Raw genomic sequence first — 12,631 nt, 5'->3', positions numbered from 1 at the left:
CTCCTCCTCCTTCAACACTCCTGGCCAGACCCCAAGCGTGCTGGCACCGTGTCCCGCCAGGGACTTACCCCTGGAGAGGGTGAACCACCAGGCAGTGAGGCTTGTCCAGCCCCTGGATCACTGCGTTCTTGAAGGAGCCGTCCAGACGGGCCACGTTGATCTGCTTCTTGTTGGCATCGTAGCTGGTCCAGAAGAGGTTTCTGGAAACCCAATCCACAGAGAGGCCGTGAGCGTTGGGCAGGTCTGAAAGGGAACGGAGAAGGGAGACTCGTTAGTTATGAGAACAGGCTGGGATGATACTCAGATGAAAAGGAAGGGCCACTCTCATGGAGCTGAAGCCTCTGGAGGGCTGGCGGCTCTGCCCTGCTCCAGGACCTGATGGGAGCAGCCATGCAGGGTGATGCTCCGACACACCCACCTGCAGAGACGACGGTCTCCACACCGGTGCCATTGATGAAGGCTCTCTTGATGGTCTGGGTGCGGACATCAGACCAGTAAATGCGCTGCTCCAGGGCGTCGTAGTCCACCACTGTGACGTTGTCGATGTCGGGCACCGTGAAGGAGATTATGTAGTTGTAGTAGGGGTTGTCAATGTCCACGCCCCGGATCTCCATCTGCCGCGCGTATAGCAGGAACTTCTTAAACTCTGGGGAGAAGGACAAGAAGAGCAGTTGTGGGACCCCAGCCTGGTCTGCAGAGCTGGCTCCAAAGCACCCACTCGTCTTCCCCATCCTGGGGTGGCCTGGGCAGATCCCTACCATAGCAGGTCATGTTGTCCTTGTCCAGCTTCATGAGGTGGGGGCAGGCACAGGACAATGTGCGGTTGTAGTTGATGAGGCAGAGGTGGGAACATGGCCCTTTGCCCCCGTTGGCTTCACATGGATTAGGAGCTGCAAAGGGGATGAGACTTAGTGATGTCCCTGCTCCAGGGGACACACACCCAAGAAGCCCCAAAGAGCTGCAGACCTCCCAGACCCTGCTTGCCCCATTGAGCTCTCACCCATCAGCCTCATCACCCCAGAACACTTCTTTGCTAGGTGGCCAGAGCCATAGAGGAGGCCTCTGGCTCAGCAGAGGGTAAGAAGGGGCAGCTACAGGGGTGGGAGCAGCTCCCACACGATGCTCGAGTGGGTGTGGGCGCACCCCGAGTGCCAACACCATCTCCCCGCTGTGCCCCTCCTGCCCTGTCCCACCGCCTCCGCTTCCCCAGGCCTCACCCAGGGGCTGCCGGGAGGGGTGATACACCTGCAGGTCAAAAGGCTGCGTGTTGGTCCTCTGCACCACTGTCACGTTGTGCCCTGTCCACTTGTTGGCCTTGGCCAGCGTGTTGGTGCGCCAGTCGGTCCAGTAGACCTCACCCCCGTACAGGGTGACAGCAAAGGGATGCGACAGGTACTCATGCCCCCGCAGAACCTCGATGTGCCCTGTCCCATCGTACAGGGCTGAGTAGATGGCGTCTGACCTGTGCCCGGCAAGACAGGTGGTGAGAGATGGAAGACGGCCGGGCAAGGGGTACCAGGCACAGGCAACGGCCAGGTCTTTAACCCAACAGCAACAACCCACAGGGTCTAAGCAGCCAGCCTCCTCTGCTCTGCTTAATGCTGCAGAGGAGGACAACTGCTGATTTACACCAGGGATCAGAGTCCCTGCAGAGGAGAAAACCCAGAGCAAAGGCTGGAATGTGCTGCAGACACAAACAGACCCCACAGAGCAAAGGCTTTCGCTCCCAGCCCAGCAGTCAAATGGCAGAACAACACAGGAGCGAGGGGGAAAGTGACAGAGCTGGGAGGGACGGGGAGGGCAGAGGTCCAGAGGGGACAGGGTGGGGGAGGTGTGGGGCAGAGATGGGTGTCTCGGTCCTACCTGGCATCGATCCAGAGGATGCGCTTCTCCAGATAGTCAACGGTGAGCCCGTTGGGCCAGCCCCCTGAGCCTGTCTCCTTGTGGATGGTGCGCCGGCCTGCACCGCTCATGGAGGCGGCCTCGATGCGGGGCAGGCTGGCATCCCAGTCTGTCCAGAAGAGGATCCTGCGAGTGACAGCGAGCGGGGATGGTCAGCACAGGGACACTGAACTCCACCTCCTGAATCAGCAGCGGGGTGTGTGCCCAGACAGGAGCCCACGGCCTGGTCCCCCCGCAAGGTCCCAGAGGTGCCACTGTGTCCTGGTGACCAACGTCCCCTCGTGCCTTACCCATAGCGGGGGTCCAGGGCAATGGCGCGGGGGTGTTCAATGTCCCCGGCCAGCAGTGTGGTTCGCATGGTGCCGTCCAGCTTGGCCACCTCGATCTGGTCCAGGTTGCTCTCTACCCAGTAGATGTTGCCAGCGATCCAGTCCACAGCCAGCCCCTCGGGGGTGGCCAGCCCATACTGAATCACCACCTCAAAGCTGGTCAGAGCTGTGGGGCACAGCACCGGGAGGGCTCAGGCTGGTGCCTCTTCCCTGGCCCACCCGCCACCATCACACCCCAGTCCTGACCAGCTCCACCTGGCTCAACTGGGGTCGATGTTGGGGGGATGCTTCTTCCCCAAATGGGGCTTGAACCCGAAAGGGCTCACCCCATGTCCATGGCCCTAGCACGGGGCTCTTGCTGCCGCTCTGTGGGTGCCCCCTCCCACGTCTCTGCAGCACTGACGGGGAGAGGGCCTGGCTTTGTGCTCCCAGCTGCTGGGCTGCAATTACCATTAGGGAAGTGCTGGGAATGCTAATTAACTCCTACATAATGAGCAACTTTGGAGAGCAAAATAGGATTGCTACAGGGGCTGTGGGCTCCAGCGGCTGCACCACTGCAGGGTGGCAAGGAGTCACTGCCAGCACCCTATCCCAGAACCACACCCCTGCTTCCGCACCCACCTGGCCCCCACCAACTGGCTCCATGCCCCCAGGGTTACATACCCCCATTCTCAAGCAGCTTTCCCCTGTAGATTTTGTCCTCCACCACATCGGTCCAGTACAGAGAGCTCTGGTTGAGGTGGAAGTCCAAGGCGATAGTGTTGCGCAGCCCAGGGACCAGGACGCTGTAGTCACCCCGGTGCAGGTCAATGCGGCGGATCTCGTGGCGATTGGAGAATATGATGAACGGCTTGAAGGGGTCTGGGGAAACCAGAGCAGGGTCAAAAGAAGGGCGTGGACAAGGCAGGGTGAAGGCCTCTCTGGCTCCTGGCCCTGGCCCCAGCTATGGGACCACCCATGCCCCTGCACTGTAAAAGGGCTGCTTGTACCAGATGAGGACAGCAAGGGGTCCACTGTTGACAGGCAGATCCCCCCAGGACCCGGCCATGCCTGTCAGCATGGTCCTCAGCTCTGCTGCTGCTGCCTCCAAGAGTGGGTGGAGGACAACCCCCATCACAGGCAGCTGGGGCAATGCTGCTGGACCCTACAGCCCACCCGCACGCACCCAGGCTGCGGCAGCTCTCGCCGTCGGGCTCCAGCATCCAGCCCTCATAGCAGGAGCACTTGACGTTGTACTTGTCCTGCTCGCACTTCTGGCTGCACTTGAGGTGCTTGGCACAGTAGCTCTGGATCTGGCAGGTCTTGTTGTCCGAGCCCAGCTCCATCCCCAGTGGACAGGAGCAGACGATGCCCTCACCAGGGGCCACACTGCAGTTGTGGCTGCAGCCGCCGTTGTTCAGGGAGCACTGGTCTGCGGAGAGGGGATGTGCTCGTCAGGTCCTCATCCCGCTCCCAGCCCGGGGAGACCCCATGCCCTGGCACCCAGCTCTGCACTCACCGCAAAGCTCGCCCTCATCAGAACCATCACCGCAGTCGTCAGAGCCATCACAGAGCTTCTCAGGGGGGAGGCAGATGGAGGTGTTGTTGGCGCAGGTGTGGGAGGGAGGTTTGCACACCAGCGACTCGCAGTTCTCCTCATCTGAGTTGTCCTCGCAGTCACTGTCCCCATCACAGACCCAGGCCTTGCTGATGCAGCGCGCTGCCAAGGGGGAACGAAGGGGCAGATCAGACGTTATTTCAGGCACTGTGGGTCCCGGCTGTCCTGGAGCTGGTGTCCTTCCCCTGTCTCCCCCGTCCCCATCCCCAGTGAGCCGAGGCAGGTCCCAGTCCTCTTCCCAGGTCAGAGTGGGCAGGTGGCAGCATCCCCGCTCTCACCTGAGTCCTTGCAGCCAAACTTGACATTGGGGTCGCAGACATGGGTGACCCCCTCACAGTTCTTCTCGTCACTGGAGTCCATGCAGTCTGTGTCGCCGTCACAGCGCCAGCGCATGGGGATGCAGAGCCCGTCCAGCCGGCACTGGAACTCGTCAGTGTGGCAGCCCCCGGGTGGGCGCGTGGCTGGGGAGAGGGCACGCACACCCAGTCACTGCCTTTGCCCTGATGAGGTGGGAACTGGGCAGGAACCAGGTGGGCTCAGGGGCGGGAGGAGGACCGGGCACTCAGCCCAGCAGGGAAAGAGCTGGGGGGCACCCAGAGGTGCAGGAGATGGGTATCTGTGCACCCAGGGTGGGCAGAGAAGGCTGCAGGATTCCCTGCCTGGAAGTGGGGGCTCTGCTTGGGGGGGACTCTCCAGGCAGGACGGCAGCAGAGCTGATGCCTAGGAGGGTCCATCTGCCATGCCTGCCTCCCCCATCATCTGCTCACTCCCTCCCAGTGTAGGAGAGGCCACCGAGCAGCAGCACAGGGGCTGCCTGGCCCCGCCACGACCTGGGGCTCACCCTGGTTGGTGCAGTTGGCATGAGTCTCATCACTGTAGTCCCCGCAGTCATTGTCCCCATCGCAGGTCCAGTGCACAGGGATGCAGCGCCCGCTGTTGCACTTGAACTGGTTGCTGGAGCAGGAGTGGCTGCAGCCCGCCTCGTCACTGTTGTCCCCGCAGTCGTTGTCTAGAGAGGGAAGGGGAGCGGGAAGGGGCTCAGAGAGCGCCTGGGCAGCCAAGGGCTGCTGGAGGCACGGCAGGAAGGAGGAAGGCAGAGACCCCCCGGGGAGGGGAAGCGGGGAACAACGGGGATCGGATAGACCACAGCGGCAGACAGTTCGTGAGGCAACAGGCAGCCCCTCAGCGCTGGCGGCGGGACCTCCGCAGGAGAGGCCGGGCTGAACGGAGAGCCCCCGGTCCCCGGCCCTCCCGCCCCCCGACATGCTCGCCAGGCGCGGCCACAGCACCAGCAGCGCACAAAGAAAATGAAACACAGAAACTGCATAGATCAGCCATGTACCTGGGGAGGCTGGGAGGGGGCCCAGCACCAAGAGGGCCACTCTGCTCCACAGAGGGAGCAGAGCTGGGGGGACAGTGCACTCCGTTATGAGGCACATCCACAGGAAGGTGGGCTGGTACAGCCAATTGCGGGGTGACAGCTTGCCTGGAGGAAAACCTAGCACCTGCTGATGGGCGGGGGAGCTTTAGTCTGATGGTGCTGCGACACTGGCAATGCAGCCCCTCTGCCTGCCCTGCTGGCACCGACACAGGGCACAGGGCTGGCCTGGGTTGCTGGAACCACCACAGGGCTCTGCTCCGCTGCAGACGCCCCGCCTGAGTTCTGCCTCCCCATGCCTCTATCTCCCCCTACACAGGGGAGCTCATGAAAGGCACGGGGACGATGGCACTGACGTCTGCCACACAGCTTCACCAGGAGCTCAGCTCCTGCAGCTGCAGACCTTGACCTCTCCAGGCTCCCACCAACAGGAACTCCCCGAGCAACTCCACTCAGTAAGCCAGGAGGGACGTCTGCTTCACTCCCCAGCACTCGGCATGTCCCTCCCGCTGCTGGAGTGAAGAGGGCATTGCCAGAGGGTGGAGGGCATTGCCAGCGTCTGGAGAAACAGCCCACGGGGCTCACAGGACTCTGGAGGGGGGCAGATTTGGAGGTGTGTGGGGCCAGGTTGGGGGTCTGGTGCATGTTGATCTATGCACTAACCGGTAGGCTTTGGACAGTTCTTTTCGTCAGAGCCATCCCCACAATCTTTTTCTGAAACACAGAACCAACCAGACAGGAGAGTGGGCACAATGACAAACAAAACAACACAACATGGCACACGCACAGAGAGCAGCACAAAAACACGCTGATGCCGGGACATGAACATGGACGTGGAGAGGGACATACAGAGGCTGCGCAGGCACACTGAGTGGCCTGGGAGGCGAGACCAGAAGCAGCAGAGGGTACTGGGGGAGACTGCAGCAGCTGGGCTGGGAGCCCCCCATCACTGCAGCTCCTGCCCCACGGGTGCCTAGTGAGGCTCTTGGCTGCACGGAGGTGCTCCACGCCAGGGCCATCGCTTTTGTGAGCGCCTGACTGCTGGTGCTGGTGGATCCCTGGGAGAAGAGACCATCCCTTGGCGGGGATGGCTCAGAGGTGGGGCTGCGCCAGGAGGAAGAGGCCACTTGCTCAGGAAGACCCCAGGGAGAGACCTGCACCTACAGCTCCCCACTAACCCCCTGCACTGGCACGTGCACTCTGCAGCTCTGAACATGCCTTGCCTGCTCTGAAGCAACTAATTAAACCTAACGATGCAGAGCTGCTGGGAAGATTGAAATAAACGTGTGGGGAAGCGAAGCAGCCTTAGGGCAAACCCTCTCTCCCAGACCTGGCCCTGGAAACAGATCCGAGGCCAGACCTGAGCTTGCTGGGAGGCCGTTCCTGCCTTCCCTGGGGCTACAGGACCTGGCTCAGCCCTGCCAGCAGCACAGGCCACTCCACACTCGTGTCAAGCACCGGGGCAGAGCTTTGGCCACCTTGCAAAGCACACCAAGGTCTGCTGAAACGATCCCTGCCAGGCTGTTCCTGCAACACATGCTCCCCTCAAGGGCAGCCAAGGAAAACGTGGGTATTGGTGTTGCAGGGTGCACTTACAGCTTGAGCTAACGCCTCCTCCTTTTGGGCCTGGGCTCTGCTGTTCAGTGCAAGGCTGAGAAGTGGCCCTTGCAGGAACAGGACCCCCTGCCAGGCTGGCACCCCTGCGTCTGATCTCGCCGTCCCTGGCTGCATCCCCCTTGGCAGCTGCAGGGCCCTGGTCCTTACCATTGTCACACCGCCAGTTGATGTTTATGCAGCGCCCGTTGTTGCAGGTGAACTGCGTCAAGGGGAAGCAGGTCGGGTAGGCTGTGGAGGAGGCAGAGGCACGATCAGTGTGGGGGAGACACCCTGTGCCCCAGTCCTCATGCCCAGCCCCACCGGTGCCTCTGCCCCACGGTGGGGTGAGAAGCAGCGCTCCCCCAAAGGTCTCTGTGCTCCCAGCACTCCCCACCCCAGCTCACCGCACGAGGCGGACTCATCAGAGCGGTCCCCGCAGTCATCATCGAGGTCACACGTCCAGGAGATGGGAATGCAGCGCCCACTGGCACAGGAGAACTGGTTGGGGGAGCAGGTCCGAGCTGACCCGTGGAGAGACAGAGAGAGCTTTAGTAGCTGGCAGTGCCTTGCTTTGCTGGGGGAAAAGCCGGGAACAAAATTCCTGGGGCTCCTGTGAGGCACAGGAGCAGAAGCCAAACTGGCTGCAAAGTGGGCAGCAGGGACATGCAAGGCCCTAAAACCTTGGCCTCAGCCCTGCAGCACAAAGGGAACAGCAAAGGCTGTGGCTCAGCTCTGCAGTGCGAGCTCTCCCTCTGATCCCTGAGGATGAGGCAAGCTCCTCACCCGAGCAGGTAGAGTTGGACTCATCCTCGTTGTTCCCACAGTCGTTGTCCCCATCACAGAGCCAGCGGTTGGGGATGCAGCGGTTGTTCTTGCATTTGAAACGGTCCGAGGGGCAGGTGTGCTGGTCTGCGGGGGAAACACATACTCAGGACCTGCCCTTCTCCATCCGTCCCCCATTCCTCCTCCACATCTGATGGAGAAAATACTGAGAGAGAAAAGGGCAGGGAGCCCCAGACAAACTGGGGATCCAGGATCCTAATCACCACTTCCCCCCTCAACCATTCAAGCCCTCTCCCCTCCTAGAGCTGAGGAGGGGACGCAGGGGTCATGGATGCCCGACCCCATCCCAGCCACTAGCCCCACATCTGGGGGAAGCTTAGCCCGAATTCTGCTGCCCCAGGAGTATGTAAACTGCTATCCCGTCATGCAGGAGGTGGATACGCACGGCAGAGCTCAGGGGCTTCATCACTGTTGTCCAGGCAGTCATTGTCCCCATCGCATTTCCAGCGCTCCTGGATGCAGCGGTTGTTCTTACAGGCAAACTCTCCAGGCTGGCACTGCGGAGGGGGGATGTAGGACGGGTTGGCTGGCAAGGGAAAAGCAAAGGGAGGGGATGATTTTAACCAAGTGACCAAGAGCAGGGCAGCAGCAAGGACAGCCCTGTGTCTCCAGGCTAGCAGGATGTCTATGCGACAGCCCAGCAGCCCTGAGTGCATACACAGACACTCATGCCCATGTGCACCAGCTCCTGAGCGTGAAACAAGAAGGTGCAGCCCACGATCGAGGGGGAGAGACCCTGGCTCAGCCTGCATACACAGGCTGCACCAGCAGAGCTTCACCCCTCTCATTTAACCTGGCAAAGCACCGTACCACCCAGGCTCCCAACCTTGAACCTGGCTCTCCCACACGCTGGCAGCAGAGCGAACCCGACTGTGCGGGCAGCGTCAGACACAGCTACATGGCTTCAGTGCAGCAATCCCCACCAGGGATTTCCACCCGCTTCCCAGGCAGGTGGCTGTCCTGCTGCCGTTGTGCAAGAGCTGGTAACGTGGCACATCTGCAGGCTCCCATGGGTGCAGGGAGCACCCACCTCCCCGAGCCCTGGGCCAGCCCCCCACCGTGCGAGGCATCACTGCTGATGTGCCAGAGCAGAGCCACAGCCTCCATGTCCCCATCCATCCCTTGGGGCAAGGGGGACCCCTCCAGGGGTCAGGCCCCAGTGCAGCCTACCCTGGCAGGTGACGGAGTCTGATCCCAGGATCTGGTCCTCAGCACAGGCACACTGACGGCCCCGCGGGGTGGCCAGGCACAAGCTGCTGCAGCCACCGTTGTTTACGCGGCACTTGTTGGAGCCCACTGCAGAGGCAAGGCAGAGGTGAGGAGAAGGGGACTTCAGCACTCAGGGCACCCTACTGACCCACGGTGGGCTGCTGGGTGTCCCCGGCCCCTTGGACTCCTTCGACAGGCTCCACAGTTGGAACCCAGCTGGAGACCCCAGTTTGTCAGTCCATGCAAGGCAGCAGGGACCCCTCAGGGGACACAAGGCCTGGCTGAAATAGCTGGAACACCTGGCAGGGAGGGATGGAGGGAGGGGGAGGAAGAGAGGAAAGGCTGGAAGGGCAGGGGATGAGTGACAGGGTTTATGCAAAGAAAGACAGGGTACATGGGGATGGACAGACAGGCAAGGATATGGCCGAAAGGAAGGAAAAAGAGGTGGGGGGCTGCTTCAGTGGGGCACTTCCTCAGCCCCCATTCCCTCCCTCTTCCAGCACCCCCGTGGTGCCTGGCAGAGGTGGCCCCAGCACCTTGCTGCTGCTGCGCGTCGTACATCCGGATCTCGAAGATGGGTGGGCGCTCGTTCCGGAGCAGGCTCACCACCTTGGAGGCCTGGTCCAGCCGGTAGATGCTGCCGCTGCGGTACTCGGTCCAGAAGAGGAAGCTGCTGTAGTGGCACAGCCCAAAGGCGTGATTCAGCTCAGGTCCCTCGTACACGATCTGCAGGCCCAGGGAGGTGGAGAGGCTTGTTGTTAGCTGGGACAGGTGCCCGGGGAAACCCCACAAGGTGGGAGAGGGCAAGGGACAGAGCAAAGAGAGAGGAGGGGACAGGTGGCAGGGGAGCGTGGCTGAACGTGGCCAGTCACCCACCAGGCAGACCCGCAGCAAACGCAGCCAGCCAAGGCAGCGGCTTCACTGCCCACAGCCCCAGCTCAGGGGCCGGCAGCCTCTGAGAGGCCATGGGGCCTCCACTTGCCTTCCGCTCAGTGCCGTTGAGGTAGACCATCTCAATGCGGTCATAGAAAGCATCCACCCAGTAGAGGATCTTAGCTGGGATGTCCAAGCTCAGCCCGTTGGGCCACAGGACAGTTTTGGAGGTGATGAAGATGTTGCGGTTGGAACCGTCCATCCAGGCTCTCTCAATCTTGCCCCTCTTGCTGTCCTTGGGATCCTCCTCCCAGTCTGTCCAGTACATCCACCTACCACAGACGCTAAGCTGTTACAGAGGCAGACGAGCTGGGCTTGGAGCCCACCCCACTGCTGATCTGAAGAGCAACTGGCTCTGCCTCCACTGAGCCAGGTGCGAACTCTCCGGCTGCTCGCAGAGCGGCTGACAAAGCAGCGGCGAGGTCCTGCTGCCCTGTGCCTACAGCCAGGCCCCAGCGCAACGCAATAGCCCTCCTGGCCGTGCCAGTGCTGCCCAGCCCAGGCTGAAGCTGCGGCGCAGCTCAGAGCTGCTGCCGTAACCAGAGCCGGAGCCGCTGCCCCGCCTGGCCCCGCTGCCACAGCTTGGCAGCCTTCGTGAACACAGAGATGCAGTGGGGCAATCACGAGCCATGCGGAGCTCAGGACCCAGCCGCCAGCTCTGCTGGTCCTCGCTGTGGGCAGGAGCAGCCGTGCCCTCCCACAAGCCGGCCCTGCCCACCCAGGCACGCGCACCCATTCAGGGGGTCCACCACGATTGCTCGGGGATGGGTCATCTTCCCCTCGATCAGTGTCTTCCGTGTCTGGGCAGCCTTCTCCAGCCGAGCCACGCTGATCGTCTTTTTGGGGCCATCATCCGTCCAGTAGAGGTTGTTCCCCATCCAGTCCACTGCAATCCCTTCCACATTGTGGATACCTTTTGGGAAAAGCAGGAGCGGGCGCTCATCACCAGGGCTGTGTGGGACCGGGAAGACGAGAAGTGGAAGCGACAGCCCCATATAATTCACAGTGTGCTCGGCACCACCCAATCCCATCTCAAACCGACAGGGAACAACCTGCCCCAGTGCAGGCAGCTCCCCCAGAGATACTGCAGCCACAGGGAGCCGGGGCTGGAGAAAGGCAAATTCAGGAGCATCCATGGCTGGTTTGCCCCAAGAGAATGCAAATCTACTCGCCTGGCAAGATGGGGAAGGATCAGCCACTGCACTGAGCCCCCGGGACCCTGACTGATAGGGTTGGGCCAGCTTGGGCAGGAGGGGGACTTCCAGGGGCACGGGTCCCTCACCTGACTCTCCTGGGGTACCTGTCTTTCAATAGCAGTCTACAGATAAACCCAAATAGCAGCTTCAGCCCTTAGCTTTAAGGGTCAAAGATGCAAGAGAGAGGACAGACACGCTGCCATTACGCAAGGAAATGCGCTGATGGCTGCTGCTGCAGGCTCCCTGGGGCTGACCACCCCAGGGAGGCACCAGGCTGGGCCCCTTGGCCACGCACCATCCTTCAGGATAGTCTCTCGTTCTGTGCCATCGATCTTCTGGCGCCCGATGAGGTAGCTGGTGGTGTCAGCGAAGTAGATGAAGCCAGTCTCAGCATGGAAGTCCAGTGCTCGGGGGTTCATGAGGTTCTCAATGGGGATCATGTGCTCGTCTGGCACCTTGGCTCCCATATCCATCCCACGGATGATGCCTGGACGACCCTTCCCATACACCAGGAACAGTTCGTGCTCGGGTTCTGCAGAGAGATGGGGAGAGCCATCGCCACCAGCCAGGCCAGAGTGGTGCTGGGGGTGGTCAGCCCAATGCCCACAGCACTGGGGCTTTCGCGGGGTCGAAGCTATGACAGAGAGGTGAGGAGGAGGCAGCAACCTGCCCCTGCACCCAGCAGGTCTGCAGGGATCGCAGAGCCCAGCAGGCAGGCCACAGCTTAGACTGGGAAGGAAAGGTGTATTTGCAACTGGGAGGGAAGGAATTGAAAAGCTCTGCTTGCTTCTGGCTCTGTGTGCTCCCAGTCATCTGGCACAAGTGCCCCTGCCCACCCCAGTCCCTCGCAGAGAGGGGCGGCCACAGCTCCCTCGCCCCCCCGCCCAGCTCTCCAGGGAGGGCCAGGACTCACTTTTGCAGGACTTCCCATCACTGCCCAGACTGAACCCAGAGCGGCACCGGCAGGTTCGGGTCTTGTGGCTGTTTCCAAGGAGGCAGATATCCGAGCAGCCCCCTGGCTTGCCAAACTGATCCGGCTCACAGGCATGGCTCCTCACTGCAACACAGAGTGCGGGCTCCAGTGGCCAGGGGCAACCAGAGCAGCGCAGAGATGTCCCGCCCAGCCACAGCTCCACACCGGCCAGGAAGCACAGGCGGGCAGGGGACACTAGTCCGCAACCTCAGGGATGTAGAGACCGTCTCACATGTGCTGCCGGCCCAACCGTGGCTCTCCGGTCTTTAGCGGGGCTCCCTCCCCCTGGAGCTCCCAGCCAGTCAGCCCGGAGCTAAGCATTGCACAGGAGGGACAATGCAGAGATGGGAAAGGACCTGCCCAAGATGCAGGATCACTGAGGAGCAGAAACCAGCACAGTGTGTCCCAGCACACCGCCACAGCCACTGGGCCACCCTGCCTCCGTCCTGCCACGCCATCCGTCATGGGCCACGGTGAGCGTGGAGCTGCCCGGCTGCTCTGCAGACAGCGCCGTCAGGATGAGCCCCAGAGCACGGACAGCCAGCACCGGCCTGGAGAGCCCTCTTAATCACACTCTTTCACCGTTCAGAAATCTCCTGATTATTTTTATATTCTGGAAAATGCCAAGCAGGCTGCAGATGCTAAGAGGATTTTAAACGAGTAAATTGATTAACT

At 61.5% G+C, this 12,631-nt stretch overlaps 1 protein-coding gene across 3 annotated transcripts in view; it reads right to left on the bottom strand.

Moving 5' to 3' along the window:
- The window catches only part of LRP1 (LDL receptor related protein 1), a 92,699-nt gene that overhangs the window by 32,382 nt on the left and 47,686 nt on the right, over positions 1 to 12,631 (bottom strand). For all 3 annotated transcript variants that reach the window (XM_075075848.1, XM_075075850.1, XM_075075851.1), the window contains 21 exons: positions 11,897 to 12,040; positions 11,279 to 11,515; positions 10,520 to 10,700; positions 9,837 to 10,059; positions 9,391 to 9,580; positions 8,816 to 8,941; positions 8,031 to 8,171; positions 7,586 to 7,711; positions 7,207 to 7,323; positions 6,971 to 7,051; positions 4,670 to 4,837; positions 4,107 to 4,289; positions 3,730 to 3,930; positions 3,397 to 3,642; positions 2,895 to 3,092; positions 2,193 to 2,397; positions 1,864 to 2,028; positions 1,218 to 1,462; positions 759 to 890; positions 419 to 646; positions 69 to 243 (listed from right to left, as the gene is read on the bottom strand). In XM_075075848.1, coding sequence (XP_074931949.1) covers positions 69 to 243; positions 419 to 646; positions 759 to 890; positions 1,218 to 1,462; positions 1,864 to 2,028; positions 2,193 to 2,397; positions 2,895 to 3,092; positions 3,397 to 3,642; positions 3,730 to 3,930; positions 4,107 to 4,289; positions 4,670 to 4,837; positions 6,971 to 7,051; positions 7,207 to 7,323; positions 7,586 to 7,711; positions 8,031 to 8,171; positions 8,816 to 8,941; positions 9,391 to 9,580; positions 9,837 to 10,059; positions 10,520 to 10,700; positions 11,279 to 11,515; positions 11,897 to 12,040 — 3,712 coding nt within the window. The remainder of the gene's footprint in view (positions 1 to 68; positions 244 to 418; positions 647 to 758; positions 891 to 1,217; positions 1,463 to 1,863; positions 2,029 to 2,192; positions 2,398 to 2,894; positions 3,093 to 3,396; positions 3,643 to 3,729; positions 3,931 to 4,106; positions 4,290 to 4,669; positions 4,838 to 6,970; positions 7,052 to 7,206; positions 7,324 to 7,585; positions 7,712 to 8,030; positions 8,172 to 8,815; positions 8,942 to 9,390; positions 9,581 to 9,836; positions 10,060 to 10,519; positions 10,701 to 11,278; positions 11,516 to 11,896; positions 12,041 to 12,631) is intronic.

The sequence above is a fragment of the Phalacrocorax aristotelis genome, chromosome 26 (assembly GCF_949628215.1).
Source record: "Phalacrocorax aristotelis chromosome 26, bGulAri2.1, whole genome shotgun sequence".
In the NCBI taxonomy this organism is placed as follows: Eukaryota; Metazoa; Chordata; class Aves; order Suliformes; family Phalacrocoracidae; genus Phalacrocorax; species Phalacrocorax aristotelis.
The sequence above is the reverse complement of the archived record's forward strand: the minus strand, read 5'-3'. Positions and strand labels throughout refer to the sequence as shown.